Raw genomic sequence first — 26700 nt, 5'->3', positions numbered from 1 at the left:
TACAGTCCACCAGCAGAGGCATCGACTCAGTGGTAGTAATAACATTAACGGTACCAAGTTAAGTGCTGATAACAAGTATGTTAGTTAAGTGCTGATAACAAGTATGTCAGTTAAGTGCTGATTACAAGTGTGTTAGTTGAGTGCTGATAACAAGTGTGCAAGTTGAGTACTTATTACACTTGTGTTATTTAAGTACTGATTATAATTTTGTGTTAATTACAAGAGTTTTAGTAAAGTGTTGATTACAAGTGTGCAAGTTAGGTGATGATATCAAGTGTGTTAGTTGAGTGGTAGTTACAAGTGTGTAAGTTGATTACCTTTTACACTTGTCTTATATAAGTGCTGATTCATGTGTGTTTGTTTAGTACCGATTACAAGTGTGTCAGTTCAGTGCTGATTACAAGTGGGTTAGTTAAGTGCTGATAACAATTATGTTAGTTAAGGGATGATTACAAGTGTGTTAGTTAAGTGCTGATTACAAGTGTGTTTGTTAACTACCGATTACAAGTGTGTCAGTTCAGTGCTGATTACAAGTGTGTTAGTTAAGTGCTGATTACAAGTGGGTCAGTTAAGTGTTCATTACAAGTGTGTCAGTTGAGTGATGATTACAAGTGTGTTAGTTAAGGGCTGAATTCAAGTGTGCAAGTCAAGTGCTGACTACAAGTGTGTCAGTTATGTACTGATTACAAGTGTGTTAATTATGTACCGATTACAAGTCGGTCGGTTAAGTGCTGACTACAAGTGGGTTAGTTAAGTGCTGATAACAAGTATGTTAGTTAAGTGCTGATTACAAGTGTGTTAGTTAAGTGCTGATTACAAGTGGGTCAGTTAAGTGTTCATTGCAAGTGTGTTAGTTTAGTGCTGATTTCAAGTGTGTTAGTTGATTGAAGATTACAAGTGTGCAAGTAAAGTACTTATTACACTTGTGTTATTTAAGTGCTGATTACAAGTGTGTTTATTTAGTACCGATTACAAGTGGGTCAGTTTAGTGCTTATTACAAGTGGGTTAATTAAGTGCTGATAACAAGTATGTTAGTTAAGTGCTGATTACAAGTGTGTTAGTTAAGTGCTGATTACAAGTATGTTTGTTAAGTACCGATTACAAGTGGGTGAGTTAAGTGCTAATTGCAAGTGTGTTAGTTAAGTTCTGATTACAAGTGTGAAGGTAAAGTGCTGATTAGAAGTGTGTTAGTTATGTACTGATTGGAAGTTTGTTAGTTAAGTGCTGATACCAAATGTGTTATTTAAGTGCAGATTATAATTTTGTTATTTATGTGTTAAGAACAAGTGTGTTAGTTATGTGTCGGTTACAAGTGTGTTAGTAAAGTGCTGATAACAAGTGTGTTAGTTAAGTGTTGAATTCAAGTGTGCAAGTCAAGTGCTGATTACAAGTGTGTTAGTTATGTACTGATTACATGTTTGTTAGTTAAGTGATGATTACAAGTGTGTTAGTTATGTAACAATTACAAGTTTGTTAGTTATGAACTGATTACAAGTTTGTTAGTTCAGTACTGATTACAAGTGTGTTTGTTCAGTGCTGATTACTAGTGGGTCAGTTAAGTGCTCATAACAAGTCTGTTAGGTAAGTGCTGATGATAAGTGTGTTAGTTAAGTTCTGAGTTCAAGTGTGTTAGTTGAGTGATGATTACAAGTGTGTTAGTTAAGTGCTGATAACAAGTATGTTAGTTAAGTGCTGATGACAAGTGTGTTAGTTATGTGCTGATTACAACTGGGTTAGTTAAGTGCTGATTACAAGTCGGTTAATTAAGTGTTGATTACAAGTGTGTTAGTTTAATGCTGATTACTGGTGTGATGATTACAAGTGTGTTAGTTAAGTCTTGATTACAAGTGTTTTAGTTAAGTGCTAATTACAAGTCGGTTAATTAAGTGTTGATTACAAGTGTGTTAGTTTAGTGCTGATTACTGGTGTGATGATTACAAGTGTGTTAGTTAAGTCTTGATTACAAGTGTGTTAGTTAAGTGTTGATTACAAGTGTGTTAGTTAAGTGTTGATAACAAGTGGGTTAGTGAAGTGCTGATTAAAATTTGATTAGTTAAATGCTGATAACAAGTTGGTTAGTGAAGTGCTGATTAAAAGTTTGTAAGTTAAGTGCTGATTATAAGTGGGTTAGTTTAGTGCTGATTACCAGTGGGTTCGTTAAGTGCTGATTACAAGTTTGTTAGTTAAGTGCAGCGACGTCTCCAAGGTTCCGGAGTCAGACGATTGAAGTAGTATTATTCTTTTACTAATCCTGAGTTTTTTTATTTCATTCCAATGTCTTATTAGTGAGACTCGGGCGATGCGCAGTGCTGGTTGCAATAATGTATTTTTTGAGGGACGTTTTTTTTTGGTTTTGTTGTTTGACTAACGAAGTAATAAATGCCTCTTACTGAATCTGACTTTCTAATTTCAATGACTTATAAGCAAGACTGGAATGGTATATAGTGTTAGTTGCAGTGATGTACGTTTCTAGGTACGCCCTTGTTGTTTTGTTTTTTTGACTAGCGATATATGCGCAGTTTTTATACGTGTGCAGGTAACAAACTTAGTCTAAATACAGCACAAACAACATTTTCCAAAAGACCAAAAGAGTGAGAAAAAAAACATCTTTTAACACAACGCATTTGACTAAAGGAATATAACTATATATATGTAAAGGAAATGTGGTATGATTACCAATGAGACAGCTGTTTAAATAACTCAAACCAAAGCAGATACAGACAACTATTAACGATCAACGTACGGACTTCTACAATGAGCCGAACCAGTACAGTAAAATCATGGACTTCTAGAATGAGCCGAACCAGTACAGTAAAAATCATCTATAAAAGGCACATCATGTGAAACAAAAGTTCAAACGGACCGATTGATAAAAAATAATAATAGCATTCATATCTACCTCGAATTTGTGCAATCCAAAATCAAAACGCAATTGCAGTTTGGACTTTTTCAAGTATAAAATTATCGATCCTTGGGGCATAATTTCAGGTATTGATCCATTGTTGGGTACATACCGAATTTTTTGAAATATTGATATTATGTGACAGGCCAATTTAAAAAAAAATTATGAAACAGTAAACATTGAAACACGGCATGGCGTCGTATGAAAATAGATAACGTCGTAGCGTACAACAAATTTTACCCATGATGCTATAAATTCTGAAATGGCGATATACTTAGCTACGATAAAAACACAACAAATCCCTTGAAGTTCCTCATGTGTTGTATTTTCAAGTACTTTCCAGTCGCACTATGGTTGGGTTGTTGTCTTTTTAACATGTTTCCCATTTACATTCTTAATTTTACTTATACTATAGATTATAAATACATGCATTAACTTGACTCGTTTCGCACTTTGTTTCATGCATTGTTTTAGTCCTAGATTACTCTCATTCCCAGCTTGTTTGGCAAAACACCCGGTTGACGTCAGAGTAATCTCGTACTAGCATTGCTTGTGTTTTTTCTGTTTGCATTGAACCCGTCAGAGTTTCACTTTTTGCAATAAAGTTCTTATAAATCGGTTATTTAGCATTTCGTCTTGACGATATACGTACATGGGATTTTCAATGACAATTTAAAGTTTGATCTTGACTATCTCTTTCTCTAAATATATCATCATCATAGTTTTAAAGTAATACATGATGGGTGTCACAATGAAAACCAGCAGTTCTATATTATGATATTTTTACTTCAATTATGCATTGGACACATTTTGTATAATAATATTTTTTTTAATTATAATTTTTGATTTTTTAAAATTTAAATGTGATAAATTAGCATGTTAAGTTCTACTCACATCAAAGTTTTATAAATCATGCATTGATACTAAAGACTCCAAAAATGTCGGGTAAAACCTAGTAAAATTATCATGCAAAAAGTAATTTTTTTTGGCATAACAATTTGCGTTTTTGGCGTGCATCACAAATCGATCCTTCTTTGCACGTGTTTTACCTTCTCCCTCACTCCTCTTTTTCTCACTATTATCTCTCCCATGCAGATGAGTGTTTTCCCCTTTTATCTCTAGATTTCTCTAGAAAGAAGTAAGTTCCTCAATCGAATTAAAATTCAGATTATTTACTGATTACCTGAAGACTCGAATGCTCGTATTATTCGCTCATAATTATAAGCAGGGCCGTAACTAGCCTCTTATAATATTGAGGCAAAATATATTTTTGGCGAGGGGTCTGGGGGCCGCCCCCAGAAGCTCTGAGAAAAATAACGCAAGATGGTGCATTCTGAGCGTTTCCCGGACTCTTTCTTACATTGAAACGCAATTAATTTTGAGCTATTTCTTTCGACAATATTCTTGTCTCAAAGCAAAAACTCATTGTAAATTAAGACTTTTAGGTTTTACGGGAACAACATTAAAAGTAGATCGATATGTAGGATAAAGCAAAAACCGAAATTTTCATAATCATTATGTCTGTCTGTTCTTGTCTTGTATTGTGCTTAATTCAGACTTTGGTGATTTTTTTATGACTAGATTTAAATATAGTGACAGTGCAGTATTATATTTTAAGTACTAGTACTGCTTAAGTCGACACTAAGGACCATCTTGACCTTGTTTTACGGTATGAATGATTCTTTTATTGTTGAAGACCCTCCTTCAACTATCAAGATGAGGAATAGGAAAAAAAACTTTGGCCATTGATCATATGTATTTTTTCTCTGCATTGACTTTGTTTGAGATAAGGTCCTGTGCACGTTTACTCAATATTCTTTTTTTTCTGTTTAAGAGTCTGAACACGACTGCATGCAAGTTTAATCCTTCAATGTAAAAGGTCATATGGCAATACATTGTTTTTAAAGATGATTTGATACCGGGAAATTTGTGGTCTTACTTTAATTTAAACCATGTCAGCTATCTAGTTTTATCTCCAAAAAAAGAGCCAGTTTTGTATTCTTTGATATCAAGTTCAATTCTCCATGCAGAAACGACAATTTTTGTTTATGTCCAGTAGCATCGTATATTCTTAAAATAGTTTCTCGTACAATGTCTGGACATCGGTGGACATGCAACATGGCAAAACCACAGTTTACAAATGAAAATCAACACTCTGCAGACTATAATTATAAAGTAGGACAATAAATGAACAAAAGACAAACCCTGGACACAGAAGTACAAACCGCAATTAATAGACCATCAATTCTGAAAACGGAAAGTAAAATAGAAACATGGATCACGAAAAACATGCAGGGGCAACATCAGAGAGACTTGCAAGACACTTTCCGTGAAAAAAAGTCAGGTTGATATAAAGACAATCTTGTTTCAGTTTTTTTTTTTTTTTTTTTGGAAATTTCCAACATGAGGCATTTGCCTCATTTGCCTCAATGTAGTTACGGCCCTGATAAGAAGAAAAAAAATCAGAATTCTATATTGAATAAGATTTAAAATTCATATTATCTTTTTTGCGTACTGCGAAAAGTAATAAATAAACGTTATAGCGTCCCTTTATTTATACCGTTAACAAAGGAGTGCAGTCTGTTACGACACGCACAAAATTTAAACAAAGAACCGACCCACGCATTCCACTGTATTGTAAAGAATTCCATTGATATGACCGTTAAATCACCCAAATCATTCAATTTACCTTAGTGTATTCCCCTTACCTGTATTATTATCCAGGTCAAACTATACCCCGTTTTATTTATTATTAACTTAGTTGACAAAGTTGACTAAACAGTGCGTATGATGAAATGAAAAAAGGAATATTACTTAAATAAGTTGACTAAACAGTGCGTATGATTAAATGTAAAAAAGGAATTCTAATTAAAATGTAAAAGATTGTGAAAAACTACAGCCACAGAAAATGGGAGCGTAAGTCATTTTTCAAACTTTTTATTTTTATCGCTTCTGATTAAGTTTTATTTTAAATGTCCTCATACATTTCCGGCTTTATATACACTAATATCGATGTGAAATATTATGAAGCATGACTCAATTGTGAAATATCTCGTCATTTATGCAAGAAAGATAAAAATGAACAAACTTAAGTTTTGTGTCCTTTCCCACGTTTTAATTTATATTTTTGGTGTACAAAAAACTACAGAAGTGAAAATTTAAACAGAGTAAATAATTATTTAGCGCTAAATTCTCACCAAAATGTTGTTATCTCATTTTGGATTCTTATCAGTTTTTTTCTTCTGCATAAAAACTATCTACTCGATTTTACTCCTAGATTCCCGGGAACATCATATAATTCTTCTTTATTTTTATATTTCAAAGATAACCGACCAATCACAAATGATAGTCAGATTTGATGTTATTTTCAGTTCAGAGTTTCCATTCTATTATAACATCAATTGTATTAATGAAATGCACATTTATACCCCTGAGGGTTGAAGATATATATATGCTATTGTTAAAATAATCTCCAAGAATACAAATATGGCTGTACCACTTAATTTTTCCAACTGAAATTAATTTGAAGTGGCCTAAATCTGATTCCTAAACACATTCATAAATTATTCATAGAAATGTGATAAAGTTTGGGAGGAGAAAAAAAGGGGGGTTGGTGATCTAGGACAAGGAGAAAAAATCTATCTACCGCTATGATTAAATTATCGACGTTTTCATTTCTATATATGAGGGTGTGGATGGGGTTTACAGAATATGAAATAATGAAAGAAAAACAAACAAATCAGACCCAGTGGTGGCCCATGGCTATTTTCTGCTCTTTGGCACATTCCCTAATTCTATTCTCAATTTTAAACAACAACAAAAAATATAAAAATAGGCAAATAGAATAAAAAGAATAGATAATAATGGGGTGCTAAAATATAAAGAATAACTGCAAAAAATACGGATAACATACACTGATCAAGAAAAGCAAAATGTTCAGAATACATTTATCATGATTACAGAACAGCATTTTTTATAAAGATAATGAGCAACAAAGAAAAGAAAACAGAAAAATGAAGGACCCCTTCCTGACCCTCCTACATGTTATAGTTTCGCAATATAATTCGACAAAGAAATTCTGACTTCACATTTTTCAATAGCGTGGACTTTAAATCGTTTTAATTTCAACATAATTTTAATACAGCTGTGATACACATTAATTTATATTTAACTTTCAGAAACATAAAATTATCTTTTAAAGGGAAACACGTCATCTTTGTTCAAAGTTTTTACCATTCGTATAAAGAGCAACGAATTAAATAATATTCTATATATAGTGAAGGAATTTCGAGATTTAAAATGATGCATTTAAATTAATTATGTCTTCATAATATTTATATAAATTAGATAGGAAGTTTATCCTAACATTCCATTGTCAAATTCTCTGATTTTGTCCCCATTACAAAAACTGTTTTAAAATTCTCTGCTGTTCAGTCGAAGAAGTTAAATTCAGAAAAGCGCGTCGGATACAGATTTTTTTTTATATATAGCACTGGATAATTACATGTATCTGTTTTGGTGGACTTTACATATTCTGAATATGCCTTTCCTAAGTCACGGAGAGCTTGTAATTCAGTAGTTGTCTATTGTGTCTGTATAAATATTTGATTTTCGTTCATTATTTTGTATGTATAAATTATGCCAATAGGTTTCTCATTTGAATTGTTTAATATTTGTCATTTCGAGGCATTTTAAAGATGACTATGCGGTATGGGCTTTGATCATTGTTGAATGCCATACTGTGACCTATAGTTGTTAATTTCTCTGCCATTTGGTCTATTGTGAAGAATCGTCTCATTGGCAATCATACCACATCTTCTTCTTTTTTTTTTCTTTTTTTTTTATATAAGCCCTAAATCAGCTTTGTATACTTATCAATATTTTAAGCTCTCTGTCCACATGACAAAATATCTGTATCAGGTCAGGAATATGACAACTGTTTTCCATTCTTAAGATGTGTTTGAGATTTTAATTTTGCCATTTTATAGAGGACTTTCCATTGTGAACTTGCCTTGGAGTTTCATATTTTTATTAATTTACTTTTGATCATGTTAATTTTCACGTTTTTGGTATTTATTCATCCAGGCTTTCAAATATTTGGCTTTGAGCTTGACTAATGAAATAAAATATGATTCTGTTTGTTATTATTAGATTTTCTTAATTCTAAGAAACTAGCCCCTTAAATTGGTCTAATATAAAAAGGTATTGTTTATCTTGACGGTCTTCTCTTATATAGTAACTATCCTTATTATAACACAAGTATACAAGTAAAGACACCGGTATATTATTTAAATTCCTTTCATCAGTATTGCCTTTGTCCACATTTAATTATTTACTTTGTGCTTGCGTGTTATTTTACTTTAAATTACAAATTTGATCTTTTTAAGTACATATCAAGACGGATATTCAACACCGGTTTAAAATACATATATATTTGAAAGCATTCTTCGTGTTGAATCAACGCAATACAAATTGAATGTTTACATTGTGTGATTATGAATACGGGAGAAAAATCCGTAAAAACAAACCCTTAGTAGTCAAATAGATTAGAGAAATAGGCTGTTATTTTGAAACCTGGTGAGGACACCTTTCGGTGCGTGATTTTCTGACTGTGCTGAAGACCCATAGGTAGCCTTCGGTTGTTATCTTCTCTTAGGTCTGGTTGTTGTCTCTTTGACATATTACATATTTCCATTCTCAATTTTATTGACAATATATTCCGTGAAGAAGAACGTTATATATTGTACCAAGTTTAGTATTTATTTCACGAAATTTCACCAAAACAAACCATTATGGCTTGACAAAACCTCAATGCAATTTGGAATATATATAAGAACGGGGAATGTGTCAAAGGACAAAAACCCGACCAAAGACCATAACACAGGGTAAGGTCACAAATGAGTCTTCAGCACAGCGTGAAAATCCGAACCCCGGAGACGGGCTTCAGCTGGACTCTAAACAAAAAAAAAACTTGTTCAGAGCAAATGAATATCATACTCAACTCCGAAACAGATACATGAACCACAATAAGAAGAAAAAACAATGGCCAGAGGCACCTGACGGCGAGGTTGAGCATAATTGGTGAGATCTCAGTCCTCCTCCTATACCTCTAGCCTGTAGAATAAAAAAAACCAGCAAAACGCATTGTCAAACTCAGTTGAAATGGAGTCAAGAGATCGATGTTATGTAACAGAAGAAACTAGGCAAAAATAAAATGCTGTAAAGGCCGTATATAAAGGACTTACTGAAACTTCAGATATGACCCATATGTGTATAAATGACACACAATGGGTAGTTGACACAAACTTTTATAAAGCGAAATTAAATTAAAGGTCTAGATAAAAGGGAACACATAAAACTTTAAAAGCGAATTAACCTTGCTTACCATATCGTGAAAATTAAATCTGCTTCATTGAATTGTTTGGACAGGTGATGTTTATGCTCATTTCACCTACACCATCAAAAGTAAATAAATTGAATTCCTACGTTAAAAAGTCATTAAAAACGAATGAGAACAGGGGACTCTAAAACTATATTAACTGTAATTATATTATTGTATGCACTGTATAAGTCTAAATTGAAAACAACGTTCCAACCTAATTTTATACATGTGCATGCAAAACACATCTCTTGGTAGAGTGGTCTAAACACAGCACAAACAACATTTTCCAAAAGACCAAACAATTGAAATGTATATTTTAACAAAAAAACTATTAATATAGATTCTTCTGACGAGGACAGTTAACACTAGGCCATCGAAAGCTGACTATTTTAGTTCAGTCGACAAATGTAGGTGACCGAGTGGACACAGAGCAGGTGGACTGTATTGTCTTGTTGACACCTTCAACCACGTACTGATAACATCAGCCGAGTTTAACTTTTACAATAGGCCTAAGTATCGTTTTTGGCCATTTATGAGATGTTTTATTATAAGTGAATACCCGATGCTTAACATAGTAGTTTTATTATAAGTGAGTCCCCAATGCTAAACAATGTCTTATGATCAGTAGGTATCCGATGCTTAACATTGTATTTTATTTTTATTCACAGATTAGAAGACCTTAAAGACCACGGAGGTAAAATCTTTAAAGTCGGATTAACTGATGATTCACGAATCCACCTACTGAACCGTCTTTACTGTGTCGTAGTACTAATTGTGTTCGTCGTCATCGTTAGTGCTAAACAATATGTCGGCGAACCTATACAATGCTGGTGCCCGGCAGTATTTGAAAAAAGTCACGTGGCCTACACAAACAATTACTGTTGGGTAGCCAACACGTATTACGTTGACTTTGAAAGCTCATTGCCAATCGAACGAGAAATACGAGTTGATAAAGAGATAGAATATTATCAGTGGGTTCCTTTGATATTTTTGTTACAAGCATTGCTGTTTTATATGCCTCGTATGGTTTGGAAACGTTTTGGTGGAGGTTCTTATATAAATGTTAAACAGATCCTCCGTCGGGCAGATGAAGCTGTTTTTATGACTCATTCTGAAAGAAATGAAGCTTTGAACGACATTGCTATGTATTTAGATAAGTACATAAAAGTCAGAAACTGTATTTCATCACCTTATAAGAAAATGGAAACGGTCAAAACCAAAATGGCGAACGCGGGAGTTCATTATGGGAATTATCTCTGTTTCCTATTCATGGTGACTTCATTTTTATATCTGGCAAACGCCGTCGCCCAAATAATCCTCGTCGATGCATTTTTGGGCAATGATTTTAAAACACTTGGATTTCATTTTCTAAAGTCTTTATTTAGCGGCAAGTCTTTTGAAGACCATCTCCGTTTTCCTCGAGTGACATTTTGTGACCTTGACGTTCGGCAGATGACCAATGTCCAAACGTGGACGGTTCAGTGTTCTCTTCCGATTAATCTTTTCAACGAAAAAATATTCTGTATCAATTGGATGATGCTTGTGTCAATGGTTCTCATAAATGGAACAAATTTTCTCTACAACTTAGTAGCCATATTTTTGCCTTTTCGTAATAGAAATTATGTACGAAAGTTTTTAGATATGGAAGGTATTCGTGATGGCCGCCCCGAGGAGACACCAGAGTATGAAGAGACTCTCCAACAAAACTTTGTTTTTGAGTATCTGCGCCATGATGGCGTCTTTCTCATTTGGTTTGTCAGCAATAAAACCAATCAAGTAATTGCATCGGAAATTGTAATTAAACTGTGGAAAAACTACGTAAAATCAGAAAGATTCAAAGAACAAAATAAAGGACTTGGAATTGAAATGAAGAGGAACAATGAAGCCTCTAACACGTGACATCACTGTCCAATCAAATCTCATTTCAAATCTGTCTTTCTAGTATTGCAATATAATCGAGGAACAATGAAGCTTCTAATACGTGAAATCATTTTGGTCATTTTCCAATCAAATCGAGTTTCAAATCTGTCTTAATAGTATTGCAATATAATCGAGGCAGTTGTTTCTTGTGAACGGGGACGAAGTTAGTGAAATGACACGAATTTAGTTTCATTTTATTTTCATTGTATTTCATTCATTTGGTAATCATATATACTTTACAGGAAATCGTGTACTCTTTTACATACCCTGGTATCCTGTCCCAATATCAGCTACGCGTCAAGTAAACTAGTCAATAACAACATTGAACGCAACCTAAAAGGCAATGTAGAATACAAGTTATACGTTTTCAGCGCTAAATAGGACTGAAATACTGCACGAAATTGTAAACATTTATACTTTGGTCGAGGTGTGGTTGAATCAGTCATAATTTGATTGTCATTGAGAAATCAACAATGCAAATCATAAAGAAATAAAAGCATTTGTAGGATTTGTGTTAATGAGACAGCAACCAAACGACATATCAAATATTTGTGAAGGACCGTGTTATGATTTTAAACGTTTTTTTAAAGTTATTTTTGTGTTTATGGTTATCAGATTACTAACAATTAACATCGATAGCTTTGTTTATATATATATATATATATATATATATATATATATATGTAGGTCAATACTATTGTGTGTATTGCTTTGAAATTTCAACGGAAACATTCTGAAGTTTGAAAAAAATGTTAAGTGTGTTTTTTATGCTTTAAAACTGGTGAGGGGTAGTTAAAGGGGTTATAAGTATCAAGTTTCCTGGATTATTGAGTGCAAAAGTTGTCACCTTAATTTTTTGAGTTAAGTCAAAATAAAATGAATAACTTGGTTGGTATTGGTTTCCTGATAATTGTCAATGTTTTTGGCTCTAGCACTACTGTTGGAAAAGTTATGCCCCTTTTTAGAACAATTTCCTCCGAGGAACAATCTTATCATTTATGTAAGAAAGTTAAAAATGAACAAAGTTTTGTGTCCTTTCCCACCTTTTTTGTGTGTGTGTGCATTGAAAACCATAGAATTAGTTATTTGGCGCTAAGTCTGACCAAAAATTGAATTTGTTCTTAACTCATTTTGGATTCTTATCAATTCTTTTTTTTCTTCTGCAAAAGAATTTCTACTCGATTTTAATCTCAGATTCCTGTGAACATCATATATAATTCTTCCTTATTTTTATATTTCAAAGATAACCGAACAATCACAAATGATAGTTAGATTTGATATTATTTTCAGTTCAGAGTATCAATTTTATTATCGAAATGAACATTTATACCCCTAAGGGTTGAAGACATATATATGGTATTGTTTAAATAATTTCGAGGAACACACCTGTGGTTGTAGCACTTCAAAAACTTTTTTCAACTGAAATTAACTTGAAGTGGCTTAAATCTGATACTAAACACATTCATACAATATTCATAAATATGTGATAAAGTTTGGGGAGGAAAAGGGGTGGAGGGGTTGGGGCGGGGGGGGGGGGGGGGGTGGAGGGGGTTGGTTGTGGTGTTTATTGACGTAGATGGACGACTTCACACGAAAATCTATGATAAACGGGACGATTTCAACTTCCCAATTATCAATTTCCCATTTCTCAGCAGTAACATACCCTCTGCCCCTTCGTATGGTGTTTACATATCACAATTGATACGTTATTCACGTGCTTGTTCACACTATACGGACTTCATATACAGGAGTGTGCTCCTTACGCAGAAACTGCTCCAACAAAGTTATGAGGAGGACAGATTAAAATTGACACTCCGTAAATTTTATGGACACCATCACGATTTGGTGGATCCATACGATGTTTCGTTGACCAAACTAGCTAAGGACATTTTTACCACATGGTAGATTGTGTTTTGTCATAATGTCGTCTAATCTTTTAATTACCAAACGTGACTTATTCCCGATTGTGACTGTTTTGCCGAGTGTGAACTCGCATTACTATAAGACGTGGTACGGTACTTATCCATTCCAAATTCATGTATTTAGTTTAAATGTTTAATGTTATATTTGTAATTCTCATCGGATTTTGTCAAATGTGTTGACGTCTTTTCTATTATATTTATGTGTTATGGTAAAGAAAATTAATCACCGCCTTCATTTATCAGATTTGATTTCGTTCAAAGTAATCAGTACGATATTTTACGTTTGAAGTTAGATTCATAACAAACCTGACATAGTTTTATAATATAGTTAATTGCTACCTCAGTTTTATATTAATAAGAATTAAAATGTGCTTTGTTATTAAATGCAATATCAGTATTTAGTTCAAATATATAATCTTAAATTAATCCTAATTCTATCTTATTCATTCTTATGTGACGTCATTTTTCATTTTTTGATGCTCTGTTTTACTTATTCAAATGACGTCATTTTTTCGTCATTTTTCAGTTTCAAATAGGACGTCACTTGACGTAGAGGTTTAAACGTATTCGGATGTGTCTACTTTTGTGTTTCAAATGTCTGGTTATGTAAATGTATTTCAGTAATGTTGTTTCCTGTAATTAGTTAATACTTCAGCTTTATCATGTACATCTTTTGAATATTCATTTTATTAAATTTACTGTTTGCAAAAGTATAAATTACTCTAAATTATAGGGATTTTCTGGTAACTTAACAGAAAACCCTTGCCGTTTTTGGCACAACCTTTTTGATCTTTTGGTCCTCGATGCTGTTCAACTTTGTACTCGTTTCGGCTTTCAAACTTTTGTATCTGTGCGTCACACATAGGTCTTGTGTGGACAAAATACACTTCTTGCGTATTAAAATTTTGAACTTGTTGCCTTTTGTTGGCTGTTGTTCGTGTGATTCTTTGTCAATTGTGTTCTCCAATTTATTTATATTGTAGTCCTGTGTTGTCATTTTGATGTTATATTTCACATGGCCATAAAAGTGCGAGGTTTGGCATGCCACAAAACCAGGTTCAACCCACCATTTTTTCCTTTAAAAATGCCCTGTACCAAGTCAGGAATATGGTCATTGTTATATTATAGTTCGTTTCTGTGTGTATTACATTATAACGTTGTGTCGTTTGTTTTCTCTTATTTTTTAGTGTAAATTCACATTGCGATAAGACGTGTCACGGTACTTGTCTATCCCAAATTCATGTATTTGGTTTTGATGTTATATATATATGTTATATTTGTTATTCTCGTGGGATTTTGTCTATATGTGTTACATTTTAGTGTTATGTCGTTGTTCTCCTCTTATATTTAATGCGTTTCCCTCGGTTTTAGTTTGTTATCCCGATTTTGTTTTTTGTCCATGGATTTATGAGTTTTGAACAGCGGTATACTACTGTTGCCTTTATTTAGGACAAAGAGAGAATAAACTATTTACTGCTGTGATTAATTTATTGATGAATTCATTTCTATTTCTTTACACGAGGTATAGATTGGGTTTACAGAATAGGGAATAATGGCCGAAAAAATCCCAAAACAAACCAGACCTTTTGGTGGCCTACGGCTATTTACTGCTCTTTGGTCGGTTTGTTGTCTCTTTGACACATTCCCCATTTCTATTCTCAATTTTTAAAAACAAAAGAGAAAAATTGGCACATTATTTGTTTTAAAGAATAGAGAATAATGAGGAGCTAAAAGATAAAGAATAACTGCAAAAATTAAGGTAAAATACACTGATTACAGAAAAGAAAATGTCCAGAATACTTACATGTAATTACAAAATAGTCATTACATTTAAAGAAAAATGAGCAAACAAATTAGAGAAAACCGAAAAAATGAAGAACTCTATACAGAACCTCATACATGTTATAATTTCGCAATATATTTCGACAAAGAAATTCTAACTTCACAATTTTCAATGGAGGGGACTTTAAATCATTTTAATATCAACCTAGTTGTAATAAAGCTGTAATACACATTAATTTAGATTCAACTTTAAGAAACATCGAAACACGTCTTCTGTTGTTCAAGTTTTTACCATGCATTCGTATACAGAGCAAATATAAATAATGGAGGAATTTTAAGTTTTAAAATGATACATTTAAATTGATAAGGTTTTCATTTTATTTATAAAGTAGATTGGAAGTTTATCCTAGCATTCCATTGTCAAATTCTTTGACCCCCCTCCTTTGTTGACCTAATGCTGTAGTACGAGTAATTTGGTTAAATTTTGAGGTTATGGCCATTTCATTTGTCTGTAAAGGTCCTCTAAGTTCCAACGTTTATATACCTACATTTCACTGTAACCGTTTACTAAGATACATGAGATACAAGCCTGCTCTCAAGTTTTGAATATCTTTGACACTTGAGTAACTATGTACAAATTTTTGGTTCGGTTTTAGAAGAGATTCTATTCAGACTAGACGTACCCGATACAACAATCTTAATATTGTAAAATAAATAACCACTCAAAACACATGGTACAGTATTTTAAATAACTTAACGGAATATATTAAAATCCTCGAATATAATTTCTTTAGATGTCAAATGAGTGGTACTTCTCGCCTTTTTGTTTTATCATTTTATTCTAATCATTGTATCAATCCGACAATCGACACATTAGATATGATTCTGCTTGTTATTAATAGATTTTTCTCCTGTGAAAATTGGGCAAGTAAATTGGTCTTATCTAACACAGATGTTTTGTCCTGAGGTTTTGTCTTGTCTTGTCTTCTCTTAAATACTAGTATCTATCCTATATGTAACACAAGTATATAAGTAACGACACCGGTATATCATGTAAATTCCTTGCATGAGTTCGTTGTGTATTGTCTTTGTCCGCATTTAATTATTTACTTTGTGCGTGCGTGTTATTTTACTTTAAATTACAAATTAGATCTTTTAAGTACACATTACGACGGAAATTTAACACCAGTTAAAATACATATATATTTGGAAGCATTCCTCGTGTTGAATCAACACAATAAAATGTTTGCATTGTGTGATTATGAATACTGGAGAAGAATCCAGAAAACAAGCCTGTCCCTAGGCCTAGTCAGGAGCCTGTAATTCAGTGGTTGTCGTTTGTTTATGTGTTACATGTTTGTTTTTCGTTCATTTTTTTTTATGTTAATGAGGCCATTATTTTTCTCGTTTGAATTATTTTACATTTTCATTTCGGGTCTTTTTATAGCTGACTATGCGGTATGGGCTTTGCTCATTGTTGAAGGCCGTACGGTGACCTATAGCTGTTAACTTCTGTGTCATTTTGGTCTAATGTGGAGAGTTGCCTCATTGTCAATCATACCACATCTTCTTTTTTATACTTAGTAGTCAAAAAAATTAGAGACATACGCTGTTATTTCAAAACCGGATGAGGACCCCTCCGAGTGCGGGATTTTCTCACTGTGCTGAAAACCAAAAGGTGCCCTTCGATTGTTATCTGCTATTTGGTCTGGTTGTTGTCTCTTTGACATATTCCCCATTTCCATTCTCTATTTTATTTTCATTGACAATATATGTATAATATTGTAGATAATATATAAAAAAGAAGATGTAGTATAATTGCCAATGAGACAACTGTCCACAAGAGACCAAAATGACACAAACATTAACAACTATAGGTCACCGTAAGGCCTTCAACAATGAGCAAAGCCCATACCGCATAGTCAGCTATAAAAAGCCCCGAAATGACAATGTAAAACAATTCAAACGAGAAAACTAACGGCCTTATTTATATAAAAAAATGAACGAAGACATAAACAAACGACAACCACTGAATTACAGGCTCCTGACTTGAGACAGGTCTAGTTTTTATCCTTGAAGAGGAACAGTATACATTGTACCAAGTTTAGTAAATATTTCACCAGCAGCAATACAAACCATTTTGGCTTTACAAAAATTCAATAAAATTGATAATAGAAACGGGGAATTTGTCAAAGAGACAATAACCCGATAAAAGAGCATACAACAGGGCGAGGCCACAAATTGCTCTTCAACACAGCGAGAAAATCCCGAACTCCGAAGGCGGGCTTTAATATGCCCCTAAACAAAATTGTGTACTAGTTCAGCGAAAATGGACATCATACTAATATCCGAAACATTTTAATGAACCCAAATTAGAAGTTAAAATCCTTTAAGGATGTACTTAGGTGAGGTTTGGGAATTTGTGTCAAATGTTCGGACTCCTTGGTGTTTTTCCATACAATACAATGTAAAATATTTTGCCCCATAATACCCATTTATTTTTTTATATAAGACTTAATAGCCCATGAAAGATCAACAACCAAAATTTTCGTTCTTTTGTTTTGAGACCTTACAATATCAATGCAAATATAAAGTAAAAGTCCGAGTCAGCCTTTTCCCGCCATATTTTAAATCTCAAATATCTCGAAAAAGAGGTCCATGACCTATAAATATTTTTGCTTATTTTTATCCTTAATTGATGCTCTACCAGCTTATGGTATCAATTTTAACTTCTTAATTTATAAATTTTCACCTAACCTCACCTAAGTACATCCAATACGCACAGTGAAACCCAGTTCAAATGAAGTCAAGATATCGATGCTATGTAACAGAAGATACTAAGCGAAATTACAGTGATATAAAGGTCGTATATAAAGGGCTCACAAAATCTTAAAATATGACCTTAATATATATAAATGAAGTACAATGGATAGTTGACACCAACTTTTAAAAAGCGAAATTAAATTAAAAGTCAGATAAAAGCGAACAAATAAAACTTTAAAGGCGAATTAACCTTGCCTACCATATCGTCAAAATTAAATCCGTTCCATTGAATTGTTTGAAAAGGTGATTTTTATGATAAATTCACCTACACCATCACTAGTAAATACATTGGATTTCTACGTTAAAAATAAAAAAAATGAGGACAGGGGACTCTTAAACTATTTACTGTTATTATATTATTATATATACATATAAATATATAAAGAATTCTAATTTGAAAACAACGTTCCAACCTAATTTTATACATGTGCATGCAAAACAAATTTCTTGGTAGAGTGGTCTTAACACAGCACAAACAACATTTCCCACAATTGAAATGTATATTTTAACAAAAACCGTTTGACTATATATATAAATAGATTCTTCTGACGAGGACAGTTAACACTACGCCACCGAAGGCTGAACATTTTTTTTAATCAGTCTACAAATGTAGGTGACTGTATAGACACAGTGCAGGCGGTGTTGTCTCGATATCCAAATAACATGAGGCGAGGGAAGAACAAATTTGCAAATTTACCGTTGTTGTGCTGATATTTAGAGTAATTATATATATAAAACTTCCAGATATTAGTCAATAATGTTTCTTACTTCGCTGCGTACTTACATTTCTCAAATAAAAAGAACCCTGCGATTGAAACTGCTATAATTCAAGAATTTGAGAGTTGACAAAAGTGAAGGAATAGCGACAAAGACTTAATACAACCCAAATGAAAAGCACGGGTGCGAATTTAAACTACACCTTTCTCTCTAGACCAATCAATGTTGTGGTGTAAGTTGTAACGGTCAGTCGATTGAGATTGATCTTAGGTTTGTCAGGGGAACTCAAATGTCAACTGAGAGGAAGGTCTGGCTTGCATTCATAGTCACAACGATGGCCGTTCATACGTTTTTGAAATGGCGGTTCTGATTCTCCAACATACTGTTTACATTATTTACTCTGGTAGAAGATACACAGCAAAATATGGCGTGTTCCGTACCAGGGAGGTGACTGTTAAAAGTCTGGTTATTCAGTATTTGCCTGCCAGTCAGACATCGTTTGATTCCGCATCCCTTGAAAGAGACCAGAGAAGTAGAGCCTGATTAACAGGATAAATCAGCATTCTCCAGCAATTATTAAAGCGTTAGGGTCTACAGAAAGCCAGTAAAGGGACTCGGGAATGATCTTGGATAGATTTTAGGCTGTTTTTAGATATCTTTCCAATTTTCACGGATACGGGTGATAATTTGGCAAGTCAGCACAAACAGCAGTCTTTTGTTGACAATTGTAAAAGTTCATCTAGGCTGATGTTGTTAGCACGAAACCATCAACCACGTACTGACAACATCAGCCGAGTTTAACTTTTACAATAAGCCAAAGAATCGTTTGGCCCTTTATAAAATGTATTTGTATAAGTGAATATCCAATGCACTTTAGTGTTTCTGTTGTTTCGTTGTTTTTCCTCTTATAGTTGATGTTTTTCCCTCGGTTTTAGTTTGTAACCTGAATTTGTTTTCTCTTAATCGATTTATGACGTTATACTACTGTTGTCGTTATTTAACATTGTATTTCATTTTATTTCCAGATAAGACGATCCTAAAGACCACGGAGGTAAAAGCTTTAAAGTCGCATAAACCGATGACTCACGAATCCACCTACTGAACAGTCTATACTGTATCGTAGTTCTCATTGTGTTTGTCGTCATCGTTAGTGCTAAACAATATGTCGGCGAACCTATACAATGCTGGTGCCCGGCAGTGTTTGAAAAAAGTAACGTGGCCTACACAAACAATGATTGTTGGGTATCCAACACGTATTACGTTGACTTTGAAAGCTCATTGCCAATCGAGCGAGAAATACGAGTTGATAAAGTTGAAATATTATCATTGGGTTTCTTTGATATTTTTGTTACAAGCATTGCTGTTTCATTTGCCTCGTATGGTTTGGAAATGTTAAGTGGAAGATCTTATATAAATGTTAAACAGATCCTCCGTCGGGCAAATGAAGCTTTGAACGACATTGCTATGTATTTTGATAAGTACATAAAAGTCAGAAACTGTATTTCATCACCTTATAAGAAAATGGAAAAGGTCAAAACCAAGATGGCGAACGTTTGGGTTCATTATGGAAACTATCTTTGTTTCCTGTTCATGGTTACGTCATTTTGGTACCTGGTAAACGCCGTCGCCCAAATCATCCTCGCTGATGCATTTTTGGGCAATGATTTTAAAACACTTGGATTTCATTTTTAAAGTCTTTATTTAGCGGCAAGTCTTTTGAAGACCATCTCCATTTTTCTCGAGTGACATTTTGTGACCTTGACGTTCGGCAGATGACTTATGTCCAAACGTGGACGGTTCAGTGTTCACTACTAATTAATCTTTTCAACGAAAAAATATTCTGTATCAATTTGATGATGCTGGTATCTATGGTTCTCATAAATGGAACAAATTTTCTCTACAACTTAGTAGCCATATTTTTGCCTTTTCGTAAAAGAAATTGCGTACTAAAGTTCTTAGATATGGAACGTATTCGTGATGGCCGCCCCGAGGAGACACCAGAATATGAAGAGAATCTCCAAAAAAAACTTTGTTTTCGAGTATCTGCGCCATGATGGCGTCTTTCTCATTTGGTTTGTCAGCAATAAAACCAATCAAGTAATTGCATCGGAAATTGTAATTTAAAAATTGTGGAAAAACTACGTAAAATCAGAAAGATTCAAAGAACAAAATAAAGGACTTGGAGTTGAAATGAAGAGGAACAATAAAGCCTCTAACACGTGACATACCACGTACGTGACATCATTATTGTCATTGTCCAATCAAATTGCATTTCAAATCTGTCTTACTAGTATTTCAATATAATCGAGGCTGTTGTTTCATGTGACGACGACGAGGTCAGTTAAATGGCGCGAATTTGATTTCATTGTATTTCCATTGTTCTTTTAATTTGGTAATCATTTATACTTTACAGATTATCGTGTACTCTTTTACATATCCTGGTATCCTGTCCCAATATTAGCTATTCGTCAATAAAACTAGGCAATCATATTGAACACAACCTAGCAGGTAATGAAGAATACACGTCATACGTTTTTAGCGCTGATAAGGACAGAAAACTGCATGAAAATGTATTAATACCAAGTTTTTCTGGATTGTCGGGTGATATAATAATTTTCGACCTCATGCTATTGTCTTTATCTGAAATGTAATTGACATGTTTAATAGTAGTTTCTATCTACAATCGACTCGATGTGTATTGCATCAAAAACAGTTATTGCTAATTAACAACCGAGCCACATGAAACCCATGAAAAATCGGGGATCAATACACGTGTTCAAGAAAGGAAAGCAGTTCCTGCTCTACATGTTGAACATTACTTTGTAACATATAAGTCTAAAGTTACCCTTAACTGGTTTCATTGAGGAATGTTTTATCTGATACGGTAAAGATAAAGTATTGAAAAGAGGGACTTTTAAAGTCATTTATTACACCTAAAACACAAGTCAAGAACTTACAAACGGCGCATTTGAGAGACCGAGATTAAAGAGGCATGTCTAAAAATTAGTTTTTGTAGATTACAATGATGACTGCAACCAATTACAAAAAGATCTGGATTTATTGGTAGACTGGGCTTCTAAATAGCACATGAAATTTAATGCGTCAAAATTATCTGTTATAAGAATAACCAACAAGGAAAATTTCATGAAACATAACTAGCACATGCATGGCCAAATAAAAAATAAATAAAACAAAACCCATATAGGGGTTAGTACTCCAATAACCTGAGGTTGGGGCACCATTTTTTAGATGTTTGATTCCAAATTTCTTGAAAGAGACTTTATCTATTTCAGAAGGAAAGCAAACAAATATTTTGTTTCCATTGAAAATTAGGGACAAAATAAGACAATTGGAAAAATAATACAATATTGAAATTAAAAATAAAACAATATTGAGATGAAAAACAAAACCGTGTTATTACAAAAAAAAAATCGATTGTTATCAAAGTCGGAAAATATGTTTGTCTTGAGCACAAGGAAATACACGTACTGCTTTCCAAAGAGTCTACCCAATCTGATTAAGATAAAATGTACAGATCGTCTGACACATCTTTGGGAACACGATACTTACAACACTTCATTTTACTTTCTGTTCTGGTAAATATTACATCAGCCAATGAAACTTAAGCCTTCACACATTTAAAGGTGTGTACCAATCCGACAACACCAGATAATTCCAATGGTTATTAAAACAGAACATAGTATGACAAGTTTTCAGATCCGTCGTTTTCACACACAATATCTATATTTTAATCAGATTGGTATCACTACAAACTGTTTGATTATACCATATTTTAACTGGTCGAGAACATATTTAGATTACCTTAGCCGTATTTGGCACAATTTTTTTGAATTTTGGATCCTCAATGCTCTTCAACTTTGTATTTGTTTGGCTTTTTAACTGTTTTGATCTGAGCGTCACTGATGAGTCTTAGGTAGACGAAACGCGCGTCTTGCGTATTAAATTATAATCCTGTTATTTACACCACTGGATCGATGCCACTGCTGGTGGACGTTTCGTCCCCGAGGGTATCATCAGCCCAGTAGTCAGCACTTCGGTGTTGACATGAATATCAATTATATGGTCATGTCTATAAATTTCCTGTTTACAAAACTTTGAATTTTTCGAAAAACTTAGGATTTTCTTACCCCCAGGAGTAAATTACCTTAGCCGTATTTGGCACAACTTTTTGGAATTTTGTGCCCTCAATGCTCTTCAACTTTGTATTTGTTTGGCTTTTTATCTGTTTTGATCTGAGCGTCACTGATGAGTCTTATGTATACGAAACGCGCGTCTGGTGTGTTAAATTATAATCCTGGTACCTTTGATAACTGTTTACTTCACAAGACTTGACAAAATATCGACAGTACTTGAACGTACTTAACTGTACTCGACTTTACTTGATAAGTCTGAGTATGTACTTGATAATTGTGGTATGGTCTGAATATGGTTTCGACCAGTCACGACTCAATCCCAACATGTATCGACTATTCTTAACATGTCTCGACTCAGTCTTGATCTTTAGTCTTAGTAAAGACGGGTCTGAATAAGCCCAATTGTATATTGATCATACAGTATGGTTGGTTGATTGGTAGTTTGATGTATTGCTGTCAAATAAAAGGGTCTTACAAAGCTATATGTTTCGAAACTCAGTATTATTTATGATGAGTGAATACTATTCAACTAATACCATTTACTATTGATAGGTTGCCGATATACTGGTCGCAGTAGCACGAAGACTTTTAAAAAACAACGGGAAATAGTACTATTAAGGTTCCACTAAAGTCAAAATATAGGACACTGCATAGACATATAAACTTTGCCTGTATTTTTCAACCTACAATGAATAAAGTCCTTAACTATGGGAACATATGTTTTAAAACATACTTAACATATACACACTGTGAAAGTTGTAAATAAACCTGAAGTTTTTATATTGTGGCCAAACCGGTTTTGGGGTTGAACACCAAATTTTCCAAAAAATCTGGAGGCTTGCGAAATGACTTAATTCGTTTAAACTTGGTATGAATGAATACTGTAACATATAATGCAGTACAATCTAATGTTGATTTTTAAGAAAATGTATTGATTAACGAGTTTCAGTTAAATTCATGTATCTAAATGAACGCATATCAAAGGTAAAAATACAGAAATTGGACAAAAATGTTATTGACACATATTTATTTGACAAATAAACACTAGCCTGTACTGCATTACATGTAACAGTATTCGTCTATACCAATTTTAAACAAATTAAGTCATCTCACAGGCCTCCAGATTTTTTTGGAAAATTTAGGGTGCACCCCCATAACCGGTTTGACCACAACATAAGAATGTCAGGTTTATTTACTATTTTCACAGTGTGTATTTGTACAGTATGAATAAATGAACATATGTTCCCATAGTTTAGGACTTTATTCATTATACATGTTATAGGTTGAAAAATACAGGCAAAGTTTAGATATTTCTGTAGCGTCCTATCTTTTGACTTTAGTGGAACCTTTATTTACTTTTTCATTAAAAAAAAATACGCCGAATGGTAAGATCTTTACCTACATGTGCATTAAATTTCCACCAAAAATTTATTCCAGCGATGAATCGTTGTAAGAGTAATTGGCTTTGAAAATAGATTTTGGATAGAATTTGTAAACAGTTGAGATTGTCCATCAATACACGACCTAGGGCAATGTCCAAACAGTTAAACCTGAATTTTTCATATTGAATTTGGATATGGACTTGAGTATCGTGGTCTTAATTTCAATACAACTGTTCAAGAAAACAATATTTTTTTGTAAACATTTGTCTCTTTGGTATGGAATCCCGTGGTACAATTTTATAGAGATCCATGCATAAGCGATTGACATGAAACAAGAACATTACTTGTTTTGGTTCCGTTTTGGCACTGAATTCCTAAACAGTTATTTGGCAACAAAATGTCTGCTATTTACCATTATACGGGAGCAAATCTATAAATATAAAGAACTGAATACCAACCTTCCATTCCAAAGAAATTAATTAAAGGCAATAATTAAAGGTCCCTCAAAGTTCTTCCTTTCCCTTCTTTTTTGGGTTACAAATGATCGGTACCTTTCATAAGTCTTCACCCTTTCAATGTCCGAATATTGTGTGTGTTCATTTTGAGAAAAGTAATATATAAAGAGAAAATTGAACAGTTAAACGTATTAACAAGGGACGATTTACAAAACATGAACAAACTGGAAATTTATGTTATCTAATAGAAAAAAACGCTAACGCTTGGTATAAAGATATTGACATATGTAATGCCTACCCATGTTGAAATGAGCTTAGTGTATGGCATACCATTATTATATGAATTTAATAACTTTAACCGTATGTCTATTATGTAGACCCATTGATTAAAACTAAACTTTGCAATTCATATTTTGACATTTTTCCAACAATATCAGATGTGATTTTTTTCATCTTGAAACGAGGTACCAGTTCAACATGCCAAGATTTATCTCTTTTAGAATCTCAACTATTTTCCAAACGATAGCTACATATTGGAACCGGGTTTATCGTTATTCCACAGAAGCGTATCGAAATCAGTTATGACGCAGACGGTTATCGTTCTAATCGCAATCATGTTCATTGATCAACAACGACGAAGCACATCAAATGTTGTAATCAAAACACATTATATAAAGTTACAAGCACATCATATAAAAATGTTTGCACATGATATAAGGGAATATGCACAACATATAAGAATATAAGCACTTTATATCAGTATTTGTGCGTATCATATAAGTATATTTGTACATCATATAAGAGTGTTTACACATCACATAATAAAATTGAGAATGGAAATGGGGAATGTGCCAAAGAGACAACAACCCGACCATAGGAAAAAACAACAACAGAAGGTCACCAACAGGTCTTCAATGTAGCGAGAAATTCCCGCACCCGGAGGCGTCCTTAAACTGGCCCCTAAACAAATATATACTAGTTCAGTGATAAGTACATGTGTACATCATATGAGTATATATGCATATCATATACGTATATTTGCACATCAAATAAGGATATAAGCACATTACATAAGTTAAAGTGCACATCATATAAGTATAGTTGCACATCATATACGGATATTTGCACATCATATACGATTTTTTGCACATCATATAAGTACATTTGCTCATCATATAAGTATATATGAATCTGATGTTCAGTAGTTGATGTTTGTTGATGTGGTTCATAAATGATTCTCGTTTCTCGTTTTTTTTTATATAGATTAGACCGTTGGTTTTCCTGTTTGAATGGTTTAAAACTATTAACATTTTTGGGAATTATAGCTTGCTGTTCGGTGTGAGTTAAGGCTCCGTGATGAAGACCGTACCTTGACCTATAATGGTTTACTTTTATAAATTGTGACTTGGATGGAGAGTTGTCTCACTGGCACTCATACCACATCTTCCTACATCTATATATCATATAATTATATTTGCACATCATATAAGAACATTTTCACATCACATAAAGGTGTTTGACTGTTTGTACATCATATAATGACAAGTGCACATCATATCATTGTAAATGTACATAGTATAATGAAATTGGACAAAACAAGACAGTTTCGGCGTTCCAAAGATAACAATGATAAACCTTTTTTTTTTATATTCACAGAGCAAAGAGTAAAGTTACCAATTTGATGATATTTGAAGTCAACCAGTACACTATACTGGGGTCCTGATTTTCACTTCCCTCCCGAACTCACACTTTCCTCATCAATTTCTGATTGCTCCTTACTCCTAGTCAACAGAAATCGCCCGTAGAAACTTTGACATGTTTCATATAATAATATTTTGACAATCAAAGAGTAATTTTGTGCGAGGGAATTTGATTTCATTATTCCATATTCTCTTATTCTTGTATTTCATTTTTGGTAATGTACATGTGCTCTGTCTATATGCCTTTTGGTGTTTCTTTGATACATGTACATATATGACGTGGCTCTGTTCTTATAAATCCCGTCATTGTGTTATTGTACTATAGTTAATTTGTGTATTCTTGTCTTTAATGTTTGCTAAACGGTGATCTATAGTTGTTAATTTCTGTGTCATTTGGTCTTTTTGAAGAGTTGTCTCATTGGCAATCATACCACATCTTATTTTTTTTATATCTATATAAGTAAATCAATTGGAGTCAGTAGTCAATAAATAGTTTGTGTCTCAAATAATTTACAGGTCAACATAAACGGGTCATAATTATAAGCGACTGTCATGGCTAT

At 33.3% G+C, this 26700-nt stretch overlaps 1 protein-coding gene across 1 annotated transcript; it reads left to right on the top strand.

The window, feature by feature from the left end:
- The first annotated feature begins 5680 nt into the window (after window positions 1-5680).
- On the top strand, window positions 5681-11451 carry LOC143059749 (innexin unc-9-like). Its single transcript, XM_076233301.1, has 2 exons — window positions 5681-5819; window positions 9954-11451. Exons 1-2 carry the CDS (start codon window positions 5812-5814, stop codon window positions 11182-11184), a joined length of 1239 nt encoding a protein of 412 aa, XP_076089416.1. The 5' UTR covers window positions 5681-5811; the 3' UTR covers window positions 11185-11451.
- The last annotated feature ends 15249 nt before the right edge of the window (window positions 11452-26700 follow it).

This window comes from Mytilus galloprovincialis, chromosome 14 (assembly GCF_965363235.1).
Source record: "Mytilus galloprovincialis chromosome 14, xbMytGall1.hap1.1, whole genome shotgun sequence".
In the NCBI taxonomy this organism is placed as follows: Eukaryota; Metazoa; Mollusca; class Bivalvia; order Mytilida; family Mytilidae; genus Mytilus; species Mytilus galloprovincialis.
The sequence above is the reverse complement of the archived record's forward strand: the minus strand, read 5'-3'. Positions and strand labels throughout refer to the sequence as shown.